Source organism: Colossoma macropomum, unplaced genomic scaffold (genome assembly GCF_904425465.1).
Source record: "Colossoma macropomum unplaced genomic scaffold, Colossoma_macropomum, whole genome shotgun sequence".
Taxonomy (NCBI): Eukaryota; Metazoa; Chordata; class Actinopteri; order Characiformes; family Serrasalmidae; genus Colossoma; species Colossoma macropomum.
In genome coordinates, this window is record NW_023494798.1 from 19833595 (window position 1) to 19847922 (window position 14328).

General features: G+C 38.9%; 1 protein-coding gene across 4 annotated transcripts in view; it reads left to right on the plus strand.

Annotated features, from left to right (window-relative positions):
- sema3d (sema domain, immunoglobulin domain (Ig), short basic domain, secreted, (semaphorin) 3D) overlaps positions 1 to 11366 on the plus strand; it is a 49560-nt gene extending 38194 nt beyond the window's left edge. For all 4 annotated transcript variants that reach the window (XM_036585324.1, XM_036585323.1, XM_036585326.1 and 1 more), the window contains exons 16-18: positions 1836 to 1900; positions 2191 to 2327; positions 10640 to 11366. In XM_036585324.1, coding sequence (XP_036441217.1) covers positions 1836 to 1900; positions 2191 to 2327; positions 10640 to 11041 — 604 coding nt within the window. In that variant the 3' untranslated portion in view covers positions 11042 to 11366. The remainder of the gene's footprint in view (positions 1 to 1835; positions 1901 to 2190; positions 2328 to 10639) is intronic.
- The last annotated feature ends 2962 nt before the right edge of the window (positions 11367 to 14328 follow it).

Here is a 14328-nt window from a genome sequence, read left to right on the forward strand (position 1 = left end):
TGTGACATTTTTTGGAATAAAATAGTTTGAAAAAGTATGTAAACAATTGTTAAAGTTTAAAAAAAGGGCAATTCACTCACTAGTTGGTCCGTTAGGGAAACCAATCTGTATAAATGACTCGCTCTGAGTTCATTTTTTATGATGTCAAGAAAAGCATTGTATTCTAATGTATCCTTTTCAGCTCATCGCGGTTTATGTCCATTCGCGTTGAATTTTTTTAAGCCTAGTTGAAGGAGTCTTTCATCCCAGATTGCATTTAGAAAAAGGCACAATACAAAGCAGCCAATCAAAAGGGAGGTAATTTACATATATTAATCCAAGATACAATAATAAAAAACAGCCTGTTTAGTTCTCTGCAATAAAGAGGAGCTGGAAGATGGTCATATAAAAATAAATTGTGACAGTTTTCAGTATACAAACCCACACAAGCATAATAAGTGCACCTCAGGGGGAAAAAAGTGCAGAATACGGGCCCTTTAAGGGTCGTGTTAGCCACAGCGCAGAGAGAAATTATAGTAACTGGCTTATTTCTTAAATGAAATGTAATCATTTTTTAATAAAACAAAATACAGTATGATAAAATACAAATGCTCAATAGATAATTTCATTTCATTTTCAGTTATGGCAATAAATAATTCTTCTACTGAGCAATGTAACTGTGTTTGCTAAGCAACATAAGGGTAAAAAATTATTCTATGAACAGCACAACATGACATATTAATACAGAATTGAACTCGTGTTGGTTACATGTGCATATACTGAGCATTTTTCCACCTCAGTGTAGCTGATCTTATTATTATAGAATTAGAACTGTCTTTTTTTATAATAGGAAACGGGGGAATAGTGCTGCTTGGAGAAATATGAGAGAGGTGTGTGGAAGAAAGCCAAGAGAGATGAGTAACTATGAGTAGTATGAGGAAGTATGGCAGGAGTATGAGTATGTGGAAAGTTTAACAAAGGAAAGAGCAAGTGGACTCTGCTGTGCCCTCACTCTGACCTACTTCTCCAGGGTGAGCTTTTTTCCTGGAGTTCAGTACAAGAAAAAAAAATGATAAATATTTGATTTTCCTCTAAGGCTCCGATGCCACAGGGTGTTGTGGGAGTGGACTGGACAGGCAAATTGATTAGAGGAGCTTTGTTGTTGAGATGATGTATGTGAGCTGCCAAAGAAGTTTTCTTGCCCTTTTCTCTCTTGCCCTGGCTTTCGGGTTTGCTGCTGACACAAGCAGGTCAGGTCAGTCCTAGCAGATGCAGAGTCAGAATGAGAAAGAGAGAAGGAGAGGAAGAGTGAGAGAGAGTGAGAAAGAGAAAGAGAGGGAGAGACTGTGAGACTTTGTTGTTTGCACCTGTGGATTGTCATCTGGTCTAGAGAGTCCAGTTCCTAATGTCATTTAAGGGCCAGTATCCAACATTTTCATGTATTTTATTGTTTCCCTGTTGTCCATTTATGATATCTATGAGTTTTTTTAAACAGTCATGTAAAGCATTTTTGCACGCTGATTTTCCAACCTTTCTTTATCCCTCACAATTAAATAGGCTGTTTCTGTTACTGTGCCTTTAAGACTGGTATACATAAATGACCCCTTTTTTCATTAGCTGCCCTGTTTTGTGCTTCATTTAAAGAGATGTCCAGCACTGAAACACTGCTTCAGTGTGAAAGGGCAGGGCTAAACTGGAAAGCAAACCATAACAATCACAAAACCTGTAAAACTATTTCTTAGAGTAGGCCACCTCTGAATATCAGATCAAGACCATCAGTGGCTTTTATGTGAATTTATGCATATATATTGTTTCTGTCATGAAGTATGTGTTTACATTTGTGTTTGCATTTCCAGGAGAGCTAGGAGGCAGGACATCAAACACGGAGACCCATCCAGCCATTGCTGGGACACTGATGATGGTGAATAAGTGTGCATGTGTGTGTGTGTTTAAAAGCATAGCTGAAAGCTCCGCTTTGTACTTGGGGAAAATGCAGCATTGTCCAGAGGGGCTCGCTTAATGGGATTCACAACCAAATCTCAAAAATGCTCTCTCTTTCATTCACATACTGCAAGAGTGCTCATGATTGAGATAGGCAAGATAACACACAAATGCAGAGGAAGAGCACGCATACACAAATATGCACTCACACTTATTCACCACTATCTAAATGTATTCTCTCTCCTTCTCCCTTGCTGTGTGTGTTTGCAGTGTTGAGTAAGAGCATAGAAGAGAAGGTGCAGTATGGTGTGGAGAGTAACTCGTCTTTCCTGGAGTGTGTTCCTAAATCACAGCAGGCCAAGATCCGCTGGTTTATACAGAGAGCAGGAGCAGACCACCGCCAAGAGGTAACCAGCACATGACTGTGTGTTTGTGTGAGCATGAGCATGAGATTGTAATCTTGTCCAAGTCTACCCAAAGTGCGGCCCACGGGCCAGATTTGGCCGAGAACAACGTTTAATTTGGCCCTCCAGAAACCTCATCCTCTTACCGAATGAGAGAACAAATATAATTGTAAACTATATAGCCTAACAAATTATTTTTCACCTTTGATAATGGTATCTTTTAGCCTTTGCCCCACCACACACATTGCACTTTGACCTCCCAAGGCAAAAGGTTTGTGCACCAAAGGTTTCTAGACCATTTAATATTTATAAATAACATTTCACGAATTCACTATCAAGAGTAACGTATACTTAGCACTCTTTAGAGTCATTCATAAAATGCATCAATGGAAAGTTAAAATCCACCATAACCTAATATAATAAAATGCACTAATTGTTTGGACAAAATACAATTCTTAGGCTATCTGAAAAAAATGTGACAATTATTTTGTTGTTTAGACTATATTACTGTGTAAAATAATAAAAAATAATCATATTTTAAAATAATTTTGAATTGTACAAATACAATGTAATCAGATCAAATCATATTGTGCTTAATTCCTGAATTTTATGATTCTAGCCATATTTCAACAGAATAATTCATATAGAATCATAATTGAACTGAATCATGGTAACATCAGAGATTTCTATGCATACCTCTGATCATAGCATTTCTCCAGATTTTCAGAAAGACTGATCTGGCGTGATTTACTGGAGAACTGTTATGTTTGGTCTCCACTGTCAGATTTGGTTACAGTCATATATCCCAGTAAATAAAGTGTGAGTGGTAGTATAAAGGCTATTGGCCTCCATGACGGCTCACAGAAGAAGGCAGCTGGATCATACGCAGCATGATCATAACTTACCTCAACGAGAATAAAGCAGCCAGATCAGCTTGTCCTTTGTTCTTCATCATTCTGAGGAACATTGAACCATGCACGAAAAGAGGAACAAAATGTTCTAAAACAGAATGATGGTGTGGTCATAAATGCATACACACATAGACACATGGGGTAAATGCACTGTCTGTGTTTTTGGGTCATGTGTTATTAAAGAAAAAACAAGCTTTTGGTGCTGCAGGGTTTAGTTGCTGGACATATTTCAACAGCTGAGTTACGGTAACAATTAAATCTCTGACGCTGAAGTGCAGAGGAGTTGCGTAACTTTAAAGATATTGCATAATGGCATAGGGCGAAAATAGGGAAAAACTGCTGAAACAAACTGTGTCAGGAAACAGAGGGCTCAGTTCACAGCACAGTGAATGAACAACATAAACAGCATAAGAAAACGAACTAACTTTAACAGAAAATTACTAAATCACTGTTATAAGCAGCTGCACAGTTGAGTCATATTAGCTTCAACCCACATAAGCATTATGTGTCAGCTTGTAAAAGCGGGCTGACAGTTAGCTCTTTAAGTTTTCAAAGCAACGTGAGGTAATGAACAGACAGTTCCAAAGGCAAATTACAGGTGCACCAGTCAGAAAAACTGCAGAATTATTTGATGTGCCAGTGGGAACATTCTCAAAAATCCTGACAACATTTGCCAAACATGGACAAACTGCTGTTCAGAAACATGTATCAGAGGCCAGTACACAAAAATTCATAACCTAGTGTAAGGAGACCATAAAACCTGGACCCCTGAGGAACATAAAAAGCAACATGATCTGATGAGTCTTCTTTAACTCTTTTTGTTATATCCACATGTGTTTAAGTTTGAATAATGATGATTGCCCAGGATGGTTATAAAACAGCCAAAGAATATGAGGCTATTTTACAGACCAGGTGCAAACTGTTCCCTCATTATGTTTTCATTTTCCAAGGTTACAATGCTCCCACACACACTGCTAAACAAATTCAAGAGTGGTTTGATGAAGTTGAAGACCAAGAAACCTCTGGTAGATCTCATATTTACCTCCTTCATTCCCCAAAGAACTCAAAACTCCCCTTTGGTACTTGATATTAGGCCTACATGATATGAACAGAATTCCATATTGCAGTTATAGTGCAAGATATTGCTGGTGTGATAAACCTCACAATGTATTAAAACACATACAATAATATGACATGGTCAGTGATCTGCCTACATTTTTTTGACCACAATCATTTACATTACATTACATTTTTTACATCCTTTGATTGATTAGGATGCTCACATCACACAGTAAAAGATTTAGTCAGTGGTTAGAGGACTCATTTGCATGTTTCAGCTTTTGCAAATGTCCATTTGGAAATGGAGTATTGCAGAGGCCAATACTCCAGTTCTGACTAACAAGAAATATATTTCAAATATATATTTGATATAGATATATTGCAAAAGTAATACGAAGTAATAAAGGCAAGACAATGGACTGCTCTGTTCTGTATGTTTGACATAGATGGACAAAAATTGTGGGAAAAAACAGCACTGTGCAAAAGGTCAGAGACAAAGCAACCATTAGGCACAAGCCAGCCATTTCATACTTTATTCATACTCAATGGCTGTTTTGACTGGCAATTAAATAAACTAAAGTGTGGTCTCTGACTTTGCACAGTTCTGTAGGAATATAATGAGAGAATAAACACTTCATTCCTGTCATCTACTCCCTCTTCTCTCCTTTCACTTATCACACATCATACCAGTCCATCTGTCAACACTTGTTTTTTTTTCTGTCCCCCTCTGCCATTCCAGCCATGGACCCCTAAAAGTACCCCTCTGCCCTTATCCTCCCACATATAGTGCACATACACACAGACAGCTGCTAATAACCCAATACCCTCATTACCCTCATATCCTATCCCTTTCCCTCTCTCTGTGAAAATGTGGATATGAAGGAGGGTTTGACCTTGTGCTGTATGTGTTATGATGAATGGAGACTGCTGGGGCTAACTCCTCAGAGTGTTATATCAGCAACATTGTAGTATTGATCCATCATTGCTATAGTTAATCACTAGTGATGCACTGAAATAAAAATCCTTTACCAAAATGAAACCAAAATTCGAAAGACAGTGGGCTGCCGAACAAAACTGAAAAAGCTAGCATTAAATAAAAACAGCTACAATATTTAAGCTACAGTAAGGGCCACAAAATCAAACATCATTGAGAAGAGAGAACTGTTGGTCATCCAAGGCAGTGAATTCCATTATTTTTTGGGTTATAATTTGCACTTTGACTGTGGTTACAAATGACGTCAGCGTGCTAGCAGGGACTAGAGGAGAAGTCCTCAGGTATTGTTCCACCTTTTGATACTTAGAAGGAACAGAGATTACAAATCTCTTGTCTAATGTCTTATGAAATTGTTCAACCCCAAAATTTCCATGTTGATCTGCTGCCGCTCAGACTGTTTAAACGCGTCTATGCAGGAAAGCGAAGGGAACAAAATCACCTTGTTATTGTTCTGTTTGACCTTTTTTGGGTCAAGATTTGCGACCTTTTTTCTTTTATTCGGTTGAAAACCGAAATCACTACTCAATAGCCAGACTTCTGTGTGTGTGTGTGTGAGTATGTGAGTGAAAGAGAGAGTGAGAGAGAGATGCTATGCCTGACCTGCGGGGGCTACATATATGCGCTGCATGTTGCTCTCAGAAAGCTGTTTTAAGTCTAACTGTAAATAAACATCAGAGCCCTGTTTGAGCTTTAGTTTTATTTCACACTTACTCTCTTCCTCCCCTTCTTCCCTCTCCCTTCATCCATCCTTTCCTTTCCAGATGCTGCAAGGCACAGCTGTTCTTACCACCTGCAACACACACGCAAACAAACACACACATGCACACAAACACACACACACACATGCACAAACATTCACATACTTCACACCTGCAGCCCAGTATTAAAATGTGACCCAACACTTCACCTTGTAAAGAACAATGCTGAGTGATGGGAAAGGGAACGAGCACTTGGTGTTTATGTGAACACAATGTGGTTGTGTGTGTGTGTTGGTGTGAATGTTTATCCAAACTAAACTGATACAGATTTACGTGCCATCCAAAAAAACACATCCTCCCTCAGCGCTGAAACCCAGCAGCCTTCAGGCCACGCTGATAGAATGCTGTTATGAGAGAAAGGAGGACTAGAGGGTCTCATGGGTTTTAAAACAGGGTCCTTCTTTGAAACGTGTGTGTTTGGGTGTGTTAAATGGACTGTGGCCTTGTTCAAATTCTTCAGTCACTGTAACCATTTCCTGTACTGGTCTTGTCATCATGATGGCAGAAAAGGCTACCTTTCCTCTGTTATCTATCTCAATGGACAAAAGCACAGACAAAATTCAGACTTCACGATACTGTTTTTAGCTATACAGCACACTTTCATCAATTTTTTATATAGCAGTTTTATCTTTTTGGCAGAGGCAACCAGATTTTCATTTAACATCTCCTGCTACTTTATGTAGCATGCCATGTATTCTAATAAGGTTCCTAGGGCCTTTGGAGAAAAAACAGCCCAGACATTTGTACACCAAATCCAACTTGACTGTTGTTGCCAAAAAGCTTTTTTTCTGCCTCCTCACCTGGTTCCAGTCAAAGTTCCCGTAGCATCTAGTGAATTTTAGCCACTTCGATTTTTGGTTAAATTAAAGAAAAGGCTTTTCACTGGAAAGCCTTCCAAATAGTTTGTTGGCATGGAGATGCGATCTAATTTTTTTGGTCTTTTGGAGACTTAGTGAAGGACATAATGGTATGTCAAATAAGCAAGCGAACTTGAGATGTCTCTTCATGCTTTTTAGAGTAAGAGTATGAAGACATGCAGTTTGCACCATGTTAATGAGTGGAGCATATGTGACAAGAATTACTTGTTAGCTCTAAATTAGCCTTATAGCTTTAGTGTAGAACTTAAGAAGCAATCATCTGACACCAAACATGTCTTGGCTGACTAGGATTGGGGAAAAGAGAAAACTGTGGAAGTTTGAACTATCGCTTTTAGCATCCTCTTTGTTCCCACACTTTAACAACCAAATGTGATTTCCCAGGAGGGTCTGTGACTCTGTTAAAGTTAGTGCGACTGATCCTGACCAGAAGGCCTTGCTCTTTCATTCACCGTTTCACACAGCCCTCAGATGGACTCTAACACACCCTGACTGGGTTCTGCCTTTATAGAACAAAGCTGAACTCAAACCTTATGCTGTAATCAGGGCATTATAAAACCTTCAACACACAGCTTTACCCTGAGCTGGGCAAAGTATTACACATATGCACACACACTCATACACAAAGACTGTGACATCACCTGACACACACGTCTCATCTTGCGTAAAAGCCTTTGTGTTTCAGTCACAGACGTCACAGGTGTGGACAATGTTCAAAGGGCCCATATCCTACATTTTGTTGCATTTTATTTTTCCCTTACAGCCCATTTAGACTGTTTGTGTGACTTTATGTACCAGAACAGTCGTACTTCATTTTTACATGACCATTATCCAACCTCTCGTTATCCCCTAAAGACAGTGGTTCCCAATCCCAGTTTTGGGCCCACCCCACTGTGCACATTTTTGTGCTTTGGCTCATCGAGTACACCTGATTGAACTCAACTAATTAACAAGCTCCTTGTGGGTGGGTTCTCATATGCGGTGTACAGAAAACAAAAAAATGGGAGCCCCTGTTTTAGAATTAAACAGAACGTTTTTGTTACTTTGCCTTTAAGATTGATATATGTAAATGAGCTGTGATCTGATTGGCTACCCTGCATAATGCCTCATTCAAAAAGGAGCCCAGGCTAAAACACTTAGTTTCCATTATAGACTGTATAGACTGAGGAGTGAAAGGTACTTTTTCAAACTTTAGTGTTTGCATACATCAAACTATTTTATTTATGACAAGTGGAAGTTATGGAATATGGGGCTTTTCTTATGATGATGAAGTTTTGTAAGGTTTCAGTGTCTTATATTCATAATCAAACATTGCTGAACACTAGCATTTCCCCTTTAAGCAAAGGATTCTTCCGATGGCAATTGTAAAAGCTAACAGAGCGTGAACTTATGTGTGTGTGTATTTGTGTGTGTGTGTGCGCACGCTTGTTTAAAAGGGGTTAGGTATGCTTTGAAGCCCCCTTATTTCTCTAAAGCACAGCTGTATTGTTTTAGCTCTTGACAACAGCATGACATGAAAGAAGATTTGGCAGACATAGAAACAAGAGGGAGAGAGAGAGAGAGCGCCTGTATGCAGATAAAGGAATCTGGGCTATGAGAGCGAGAGAAGCTGAGAATGAGATAGTGATTGATAGATGGAGCGACAGGAAGGAGAGGGTCATTAGTATGTAGTAGACAGTCGTCTCCTTGACCATGTCACCACCTCTTCGCAGTATATACCACCACCGCTGGTACGTACTGCATCTTCACATCAGCCTCCTCAACTCTAACCCCTTCACCTCAGAGTGAGCTTACTGTAGAGGTCACCTAGGAACAGTGCTGCACAGTAAAAAGTACATGTACTTTTTTAAAGCATCTGTACTTTATTGTTTTAATTTTCTGACACCTTTACCTGTACATCACTACATTTCACAGTTAAATATCCTACTTTTTTTACTTCATGACTTACTGCAAGATACTGTGAAGTAAAAACTACATATTACATAATATCAGAAAAGAATAAGATGCATTTTCTAGGATAAATCAAATCAAAATTGTGCAAGTTTTACTAAATCTGTCCCATAAATACTGAATGTCCAGTCATAACTTTGCAACTGTAACTAGGCAGCCTTGAATAACATCTTGTTCAAAAAGCAGTCTGGGCTGAAACACTCCTTATAACTTCAGTGATAATGGGTGGGTTGAAGAGGTGGATTTTTGTAAATGTATTTGCTGTAGTGACATGATAAAAACAATGAATTCAAAATGGACTGTTTTTGAAACTTAGTTTTCAAATATGTACTGTATGGACTGAGGAGTAAATATTACATTTTGAAACCTACATTCTAACTCCACTACTTTCTGCAAGATATGTAAAGTAAAAACTAGACTTTCTATAATATGTGTAAAAATTATAATGCACAAATAATCAAACCTATCATAGCGCACCTTTTATCAAATCTGTCCCATGAAGACTGAATGTCCAATCATAGTTTAGCAACTGTAACTAGGCTTTCAGAATTAAGAAAAGTCTGTATTTTTAAATCAGATATGCAGTCTCAAGAGTTTGGAGTAAAATTTTACCCATTTCCTAAACTAAAGGTACAGGAGGAGAGGAGATGTTGGGTTTTTGTAATATCTCACAGTACTTTTATTTTTGATACTGAAATACATTTAAAAGCAAATAGCTTTGTACTTTAACAATTTACTTTATAAATATAAATAAAGCACTTAAACTTTTACTTGAATAATATGTCAGTATAAGTACTGAATTTGTGTACTTTGTCCATCACTGCCTAAAAAGTGAACATGCATCTTGAATATAGATCAGACCACCTCATTACATGCACACACACACACACACACACACACACTTTGGCTATAGATCAGGTCTACTAATTGCTTTTGACACACATGTTGCTGTATTCAAGATCAAGGGCAGGTGACCTCTCTCTCACACACATTCATACACATACACAGTCTTCTTCCCAAATGTCATTAATACAGGGTTAGGTTTTCTGATTTGTCTAATATGACTCTAATGACCAATCAAATGTAGTAATGAGAGGTCAGCAGGAAGCTGAGCCTAGAGGTGAAGGAGTGACCTTTGACCTGTGTGTGGAGCCATGCTGCGTGCTGCTGCCCTTGCCATGGCTGTGCACAGATTGATCAGAATGATTTATGGGCAGGAGCTCCACAGGTGACGTGAATTCTCCATTTGGAGTTTGAGGTGATGCCTAATTATGGATTGCACTGAATGAGAAAGTGTTTTTTCCCAGGGTTTGATGACTTGAAACTGGTTTGGAAAATAATAAATTAGTTGTTAGTGGTTTTTCCAATGTTGGTCAAGAAGCAGTTGTGACATTTCAATCAGATCATGAGTCTTTAGGAAATTCAGGTACCGTGAAATCTCAAATTTTACCATGATTTGATTAGGTTTTCTTAGTATAATTGGAATGTACGATAAAACAATACAGTGAGCCTGAGACAATTTATATTCAAAAACAACCTAAGAATTTTATTTTAACAGTTATGGTGGATTCTATCAGTTAGAATTGATCCCAACTTTTCGATACTGTTGCAGTTGAACCAGCACCTTTACATCTTTTGATATTTAATATTTTGACCTTTTGACATCGATGCATTTTACAATACTATCAGGAAGTAAATCTCAGTATCTTTAGTCAAAATCATCCAAAAATGACTTGTTATATGATGTATATGTGTATGTCTGTTTCAGATCAAGCCGGATGAGCGTGTGTTGGTGACAGAGCGGGGGTTGCTCATTCGCTGGCTGCTACGCAATGATGCTGGCTCATATTTTTGTACATCACAGGAGCACAGCTTCACCCGCACTCTGCTAAACCTCTCTCTAAGAGTGCTGGACCGAGGGCAGCTCCACGGACAGCAGCTGGCCTCTAGAGGGCCTCTTGAGGACCCCACGGTTGTGGCCGTTATGGCATCAGAGTCTCGGCAACGCTATAAGGACTACCTGCGTGTGCTGAGTGCACCCTCTCTGGATGAGTACTGTGAAACACTGTGGCACAGAGAGAAGAAACAGAGGCAGAAAGGCAAGTGGAAACACATCCAAGAGCTGCGGAAGAACAGGAACAGACGGCACCACCAGGGGGCGCCCATCTGAGATGATTCAAGGAGGAGAAGAGAGGTGTGAAGATGCCCATAAACAGCACTGGTCTGGGGCTCACTCTCTATGTCCTAAGCCAAACCTTTTTCCAGCGCATAAAGTAGAAATCTCTTTAGGTTAAGGGTGTCCATCTTCAGTCCTTTAGAGCGAGGGTTTGTTGATTTTCCTGTCAAAACATACCTAAATCATCTGTTATTTATTAAGTTTTAACACAATTTTCTCATCTATTTTGTCATGTATAATTCCACCCACTAGCTAGATCTCCCTCATATCACACAATGCTATCATGTAGTTGGGTGAAGACTTGCCCATGGTTCCTAAAAAATTGTGAAGCTCCACCACATCTTTTTAAATTTCTGCTAATGCAACATCATTGAACAGCTCGACAAACTTAGAGGAGAACACTAACTGCTAACAGACACCCACATTGGTTATCATTGCCACTGAGTAATGGAGGGCCACCCTACCCACCCAGAGCGAGGCCAATAATGCTCTCTTGGACTCCCAGCCACGGATGGCTGGATCAAGCTCCCAGCGATAGGACCAATGCTTAGATGGTTGCCTTCAAGTGCCTAACTGGACACACCTGCCATTGGACCAATGTTCTGGCTATTAGTATCCAGAACTTAAGGAAGTTAATCAGCATCTCCATACTATGACCTTTCAAACAGAATCAAAACACACTATAGTATGAAAATTATAATATCCACCTGTAAAAGCACCAGCCTCTGAACTGCTGAATAGGTTCCACTTTCAGACCAAGATGGATTATATTGCTCATGCATTTATTAAATTCACTGAAAAGGAGCAAGTTTTCATTTTGGTCTAAAACTTTTACACCACATGTCCAGGAGCAAGACATTGCTCATTCTCAGTGCTTTATTATAACAAGTAATGAAAATGCATTCATGTTGAATGACTGTAAATATATATTTTGTACAGGAGATTGTGCATGCTGTAGTACTGTTAACATATAAATATTTTCAGGACTATGTTGATAACCGAACATTTACGTTAGGTAGAATAAGTGTGATATTTTTGTATATTGCAATCATGTCTTTTGTAGCTAGTTTGTTTATGACATAAACTTATTTAAGGTTACGACAGAGTTTGAATAAACTCTTTCTTCTACAGCTCTGTGTCCAGGCATTTGTACAATGTGTGTGGATCAACCTCTTCAAAAGATCAATCTTTCAAGTGAAGTAGAAAGTAATTTTGAACAAGACTTTTCAATTGGAATGATAATGATGCAGTGGAATGCATTGGAATTACTGCTACCTAAAACCAAGAGTTAAACTGTTTTGCAGACTAAAGCAGAGAGATTCAGCACATGCAGTACAAAACTCATAATCTCACTTAAGCACTGAAGTACATAAACACACAAACACAGTCTTATCTCCCATCCCATGACTGTAATTATAAACTGAAGTCATGCTCTCCATCCCTTCTGATTGTTTTGAGAAATGTCACTATCGACAGTAAGTCTGGGCAGCTGGAAGAGAGGTCAAACAGCCTGAGATAAGATTAGAGAGAGGCTGAACTCCTCAACCTTCACTGTTTCCATCAGTGCACAGAGAGTGACCTCACATCACCCTCCAGCCTGGAGCAGTGAATATCATGAGTGTGTGTGTGTTCAAGGTCAGTTCCACATCAGGACTTCACAGTCTCCTCTCTCAACCAGTGGTGTTTCTGGTGCCCTAACGAAAGGGGTCAAGTTTAGTAAAATATCTAGCTGTCAAAATGTTTCCAGTCCAGATTACTGATTACCTGTTAATAAAAGGTCATCTGTAACCTAATACAAATGATTACTCTTATAAAGTAATGTAGTCTGATTACTTTTGTATTACTTGTCTTTTCAAAGTGATATATAGAAATAAAGATGAGAGAAAAATCTCTGTTTCAAATATACATGTTATAGAGCTAAGTGGGGCAATATACTGAAACATTTCAAACAAACTGATCATCAGTTTGTATGGTGTAAGTTGCAGTAGTGAGGTCACTTTTTGACCTCAGTGACCATTTTTATATTTTTGCACAAAATATTAAAAGCTCCTCCATTAAACTGAACTTGTGACAGAGGTTGATGTGACAGTGTAAAATAAACTGGCTACGCTGTCTGTTATCAAGCTTAGACCTTTTAACATAGTTCTTCACCAGTTAATTGCCTTTCTGTGACTTCTTCTCTGTCTATTTTGTGTGACGGGACGCAGGGATGGGCAGAATTTATGATTATATTGAATATTTAAAATACAAGAAAGGATTTTGTTATTTGTATTTGATTGGGTTGTTGAAAATACCTTCATAGTTTGTATCAAAATAAACTATTATATATTTCTGTAGTTAAAAATACTAAAAAATACCAATACTTTCTGTGAAACGTCCACGTGATGACATCATAAAAATGCAAAACGATGCACGCAGCCTCTGATTGGTTCCTGCTTAGTAATTTGTTCAGGCTCCTTGAGATCAGAGGATTAAGATTCAGAAGGTGAGAAACAAATAGGTTGCCAGCTTTCCGTGGATTTTTAGCCCAAAGTGCTACAATTCCTAACAGTTCATGTTAAGTTTGGCGTTCGTTTTAGTATCCTAGGCCATTTTGGTTAAATTTACCAATGCGGAACGTTCTAGCTAACTATTTGACGCAAAAAGCAGCACTCACAGGCAACGCTTGCGACTTTAAGCCTATGTTACGTTTTCATTGGTTGTTCGCGCGCACACACACACAACAACAAACAAACAAACAATAAAGCCTTTCAGAGTTGCTGTACAACCTTACCTTATAATGCCACGAACCTGTGTAACTTGTTAAACGCACAGGTGTTAAGCCTTATGGTCAACGATGTGCTGCTACGCCGTTAAACAGCAGGTTGTCACTGGAGTTTGTCCCATCTTCTTGCCAGGTCTGAGTCTGTAATGGGGGCTGTTCTGTGTTTCGTGAGCATTATTCCCAAATACGTCTGTGCTATTTAACAAGACTGTGGGCACTATATTGTAGTCTGGAGACAGAGATAGGAGCAGTGAGTGAGAGAAAGGCAGACAAACAAGAGGTGAGAGAGTTGAGCTGGTGTAAATTTGTACATTCACAATCGTTTGTAGTTTTCATTGTAGCGTCATTATTGGAGTATGTAACTGATCCCTTGCAGCGACCTACCGGTCTTACATGCAGTTAAAGGTCTAACAGAATGGAAAACTCTATTTAACGTTGGCATAGTTGAATAAGAAGAACTGACCCACCCTGAACCTCAAACACTTTTGTCTCTGAAATTAAATGGAAATCCCGCATA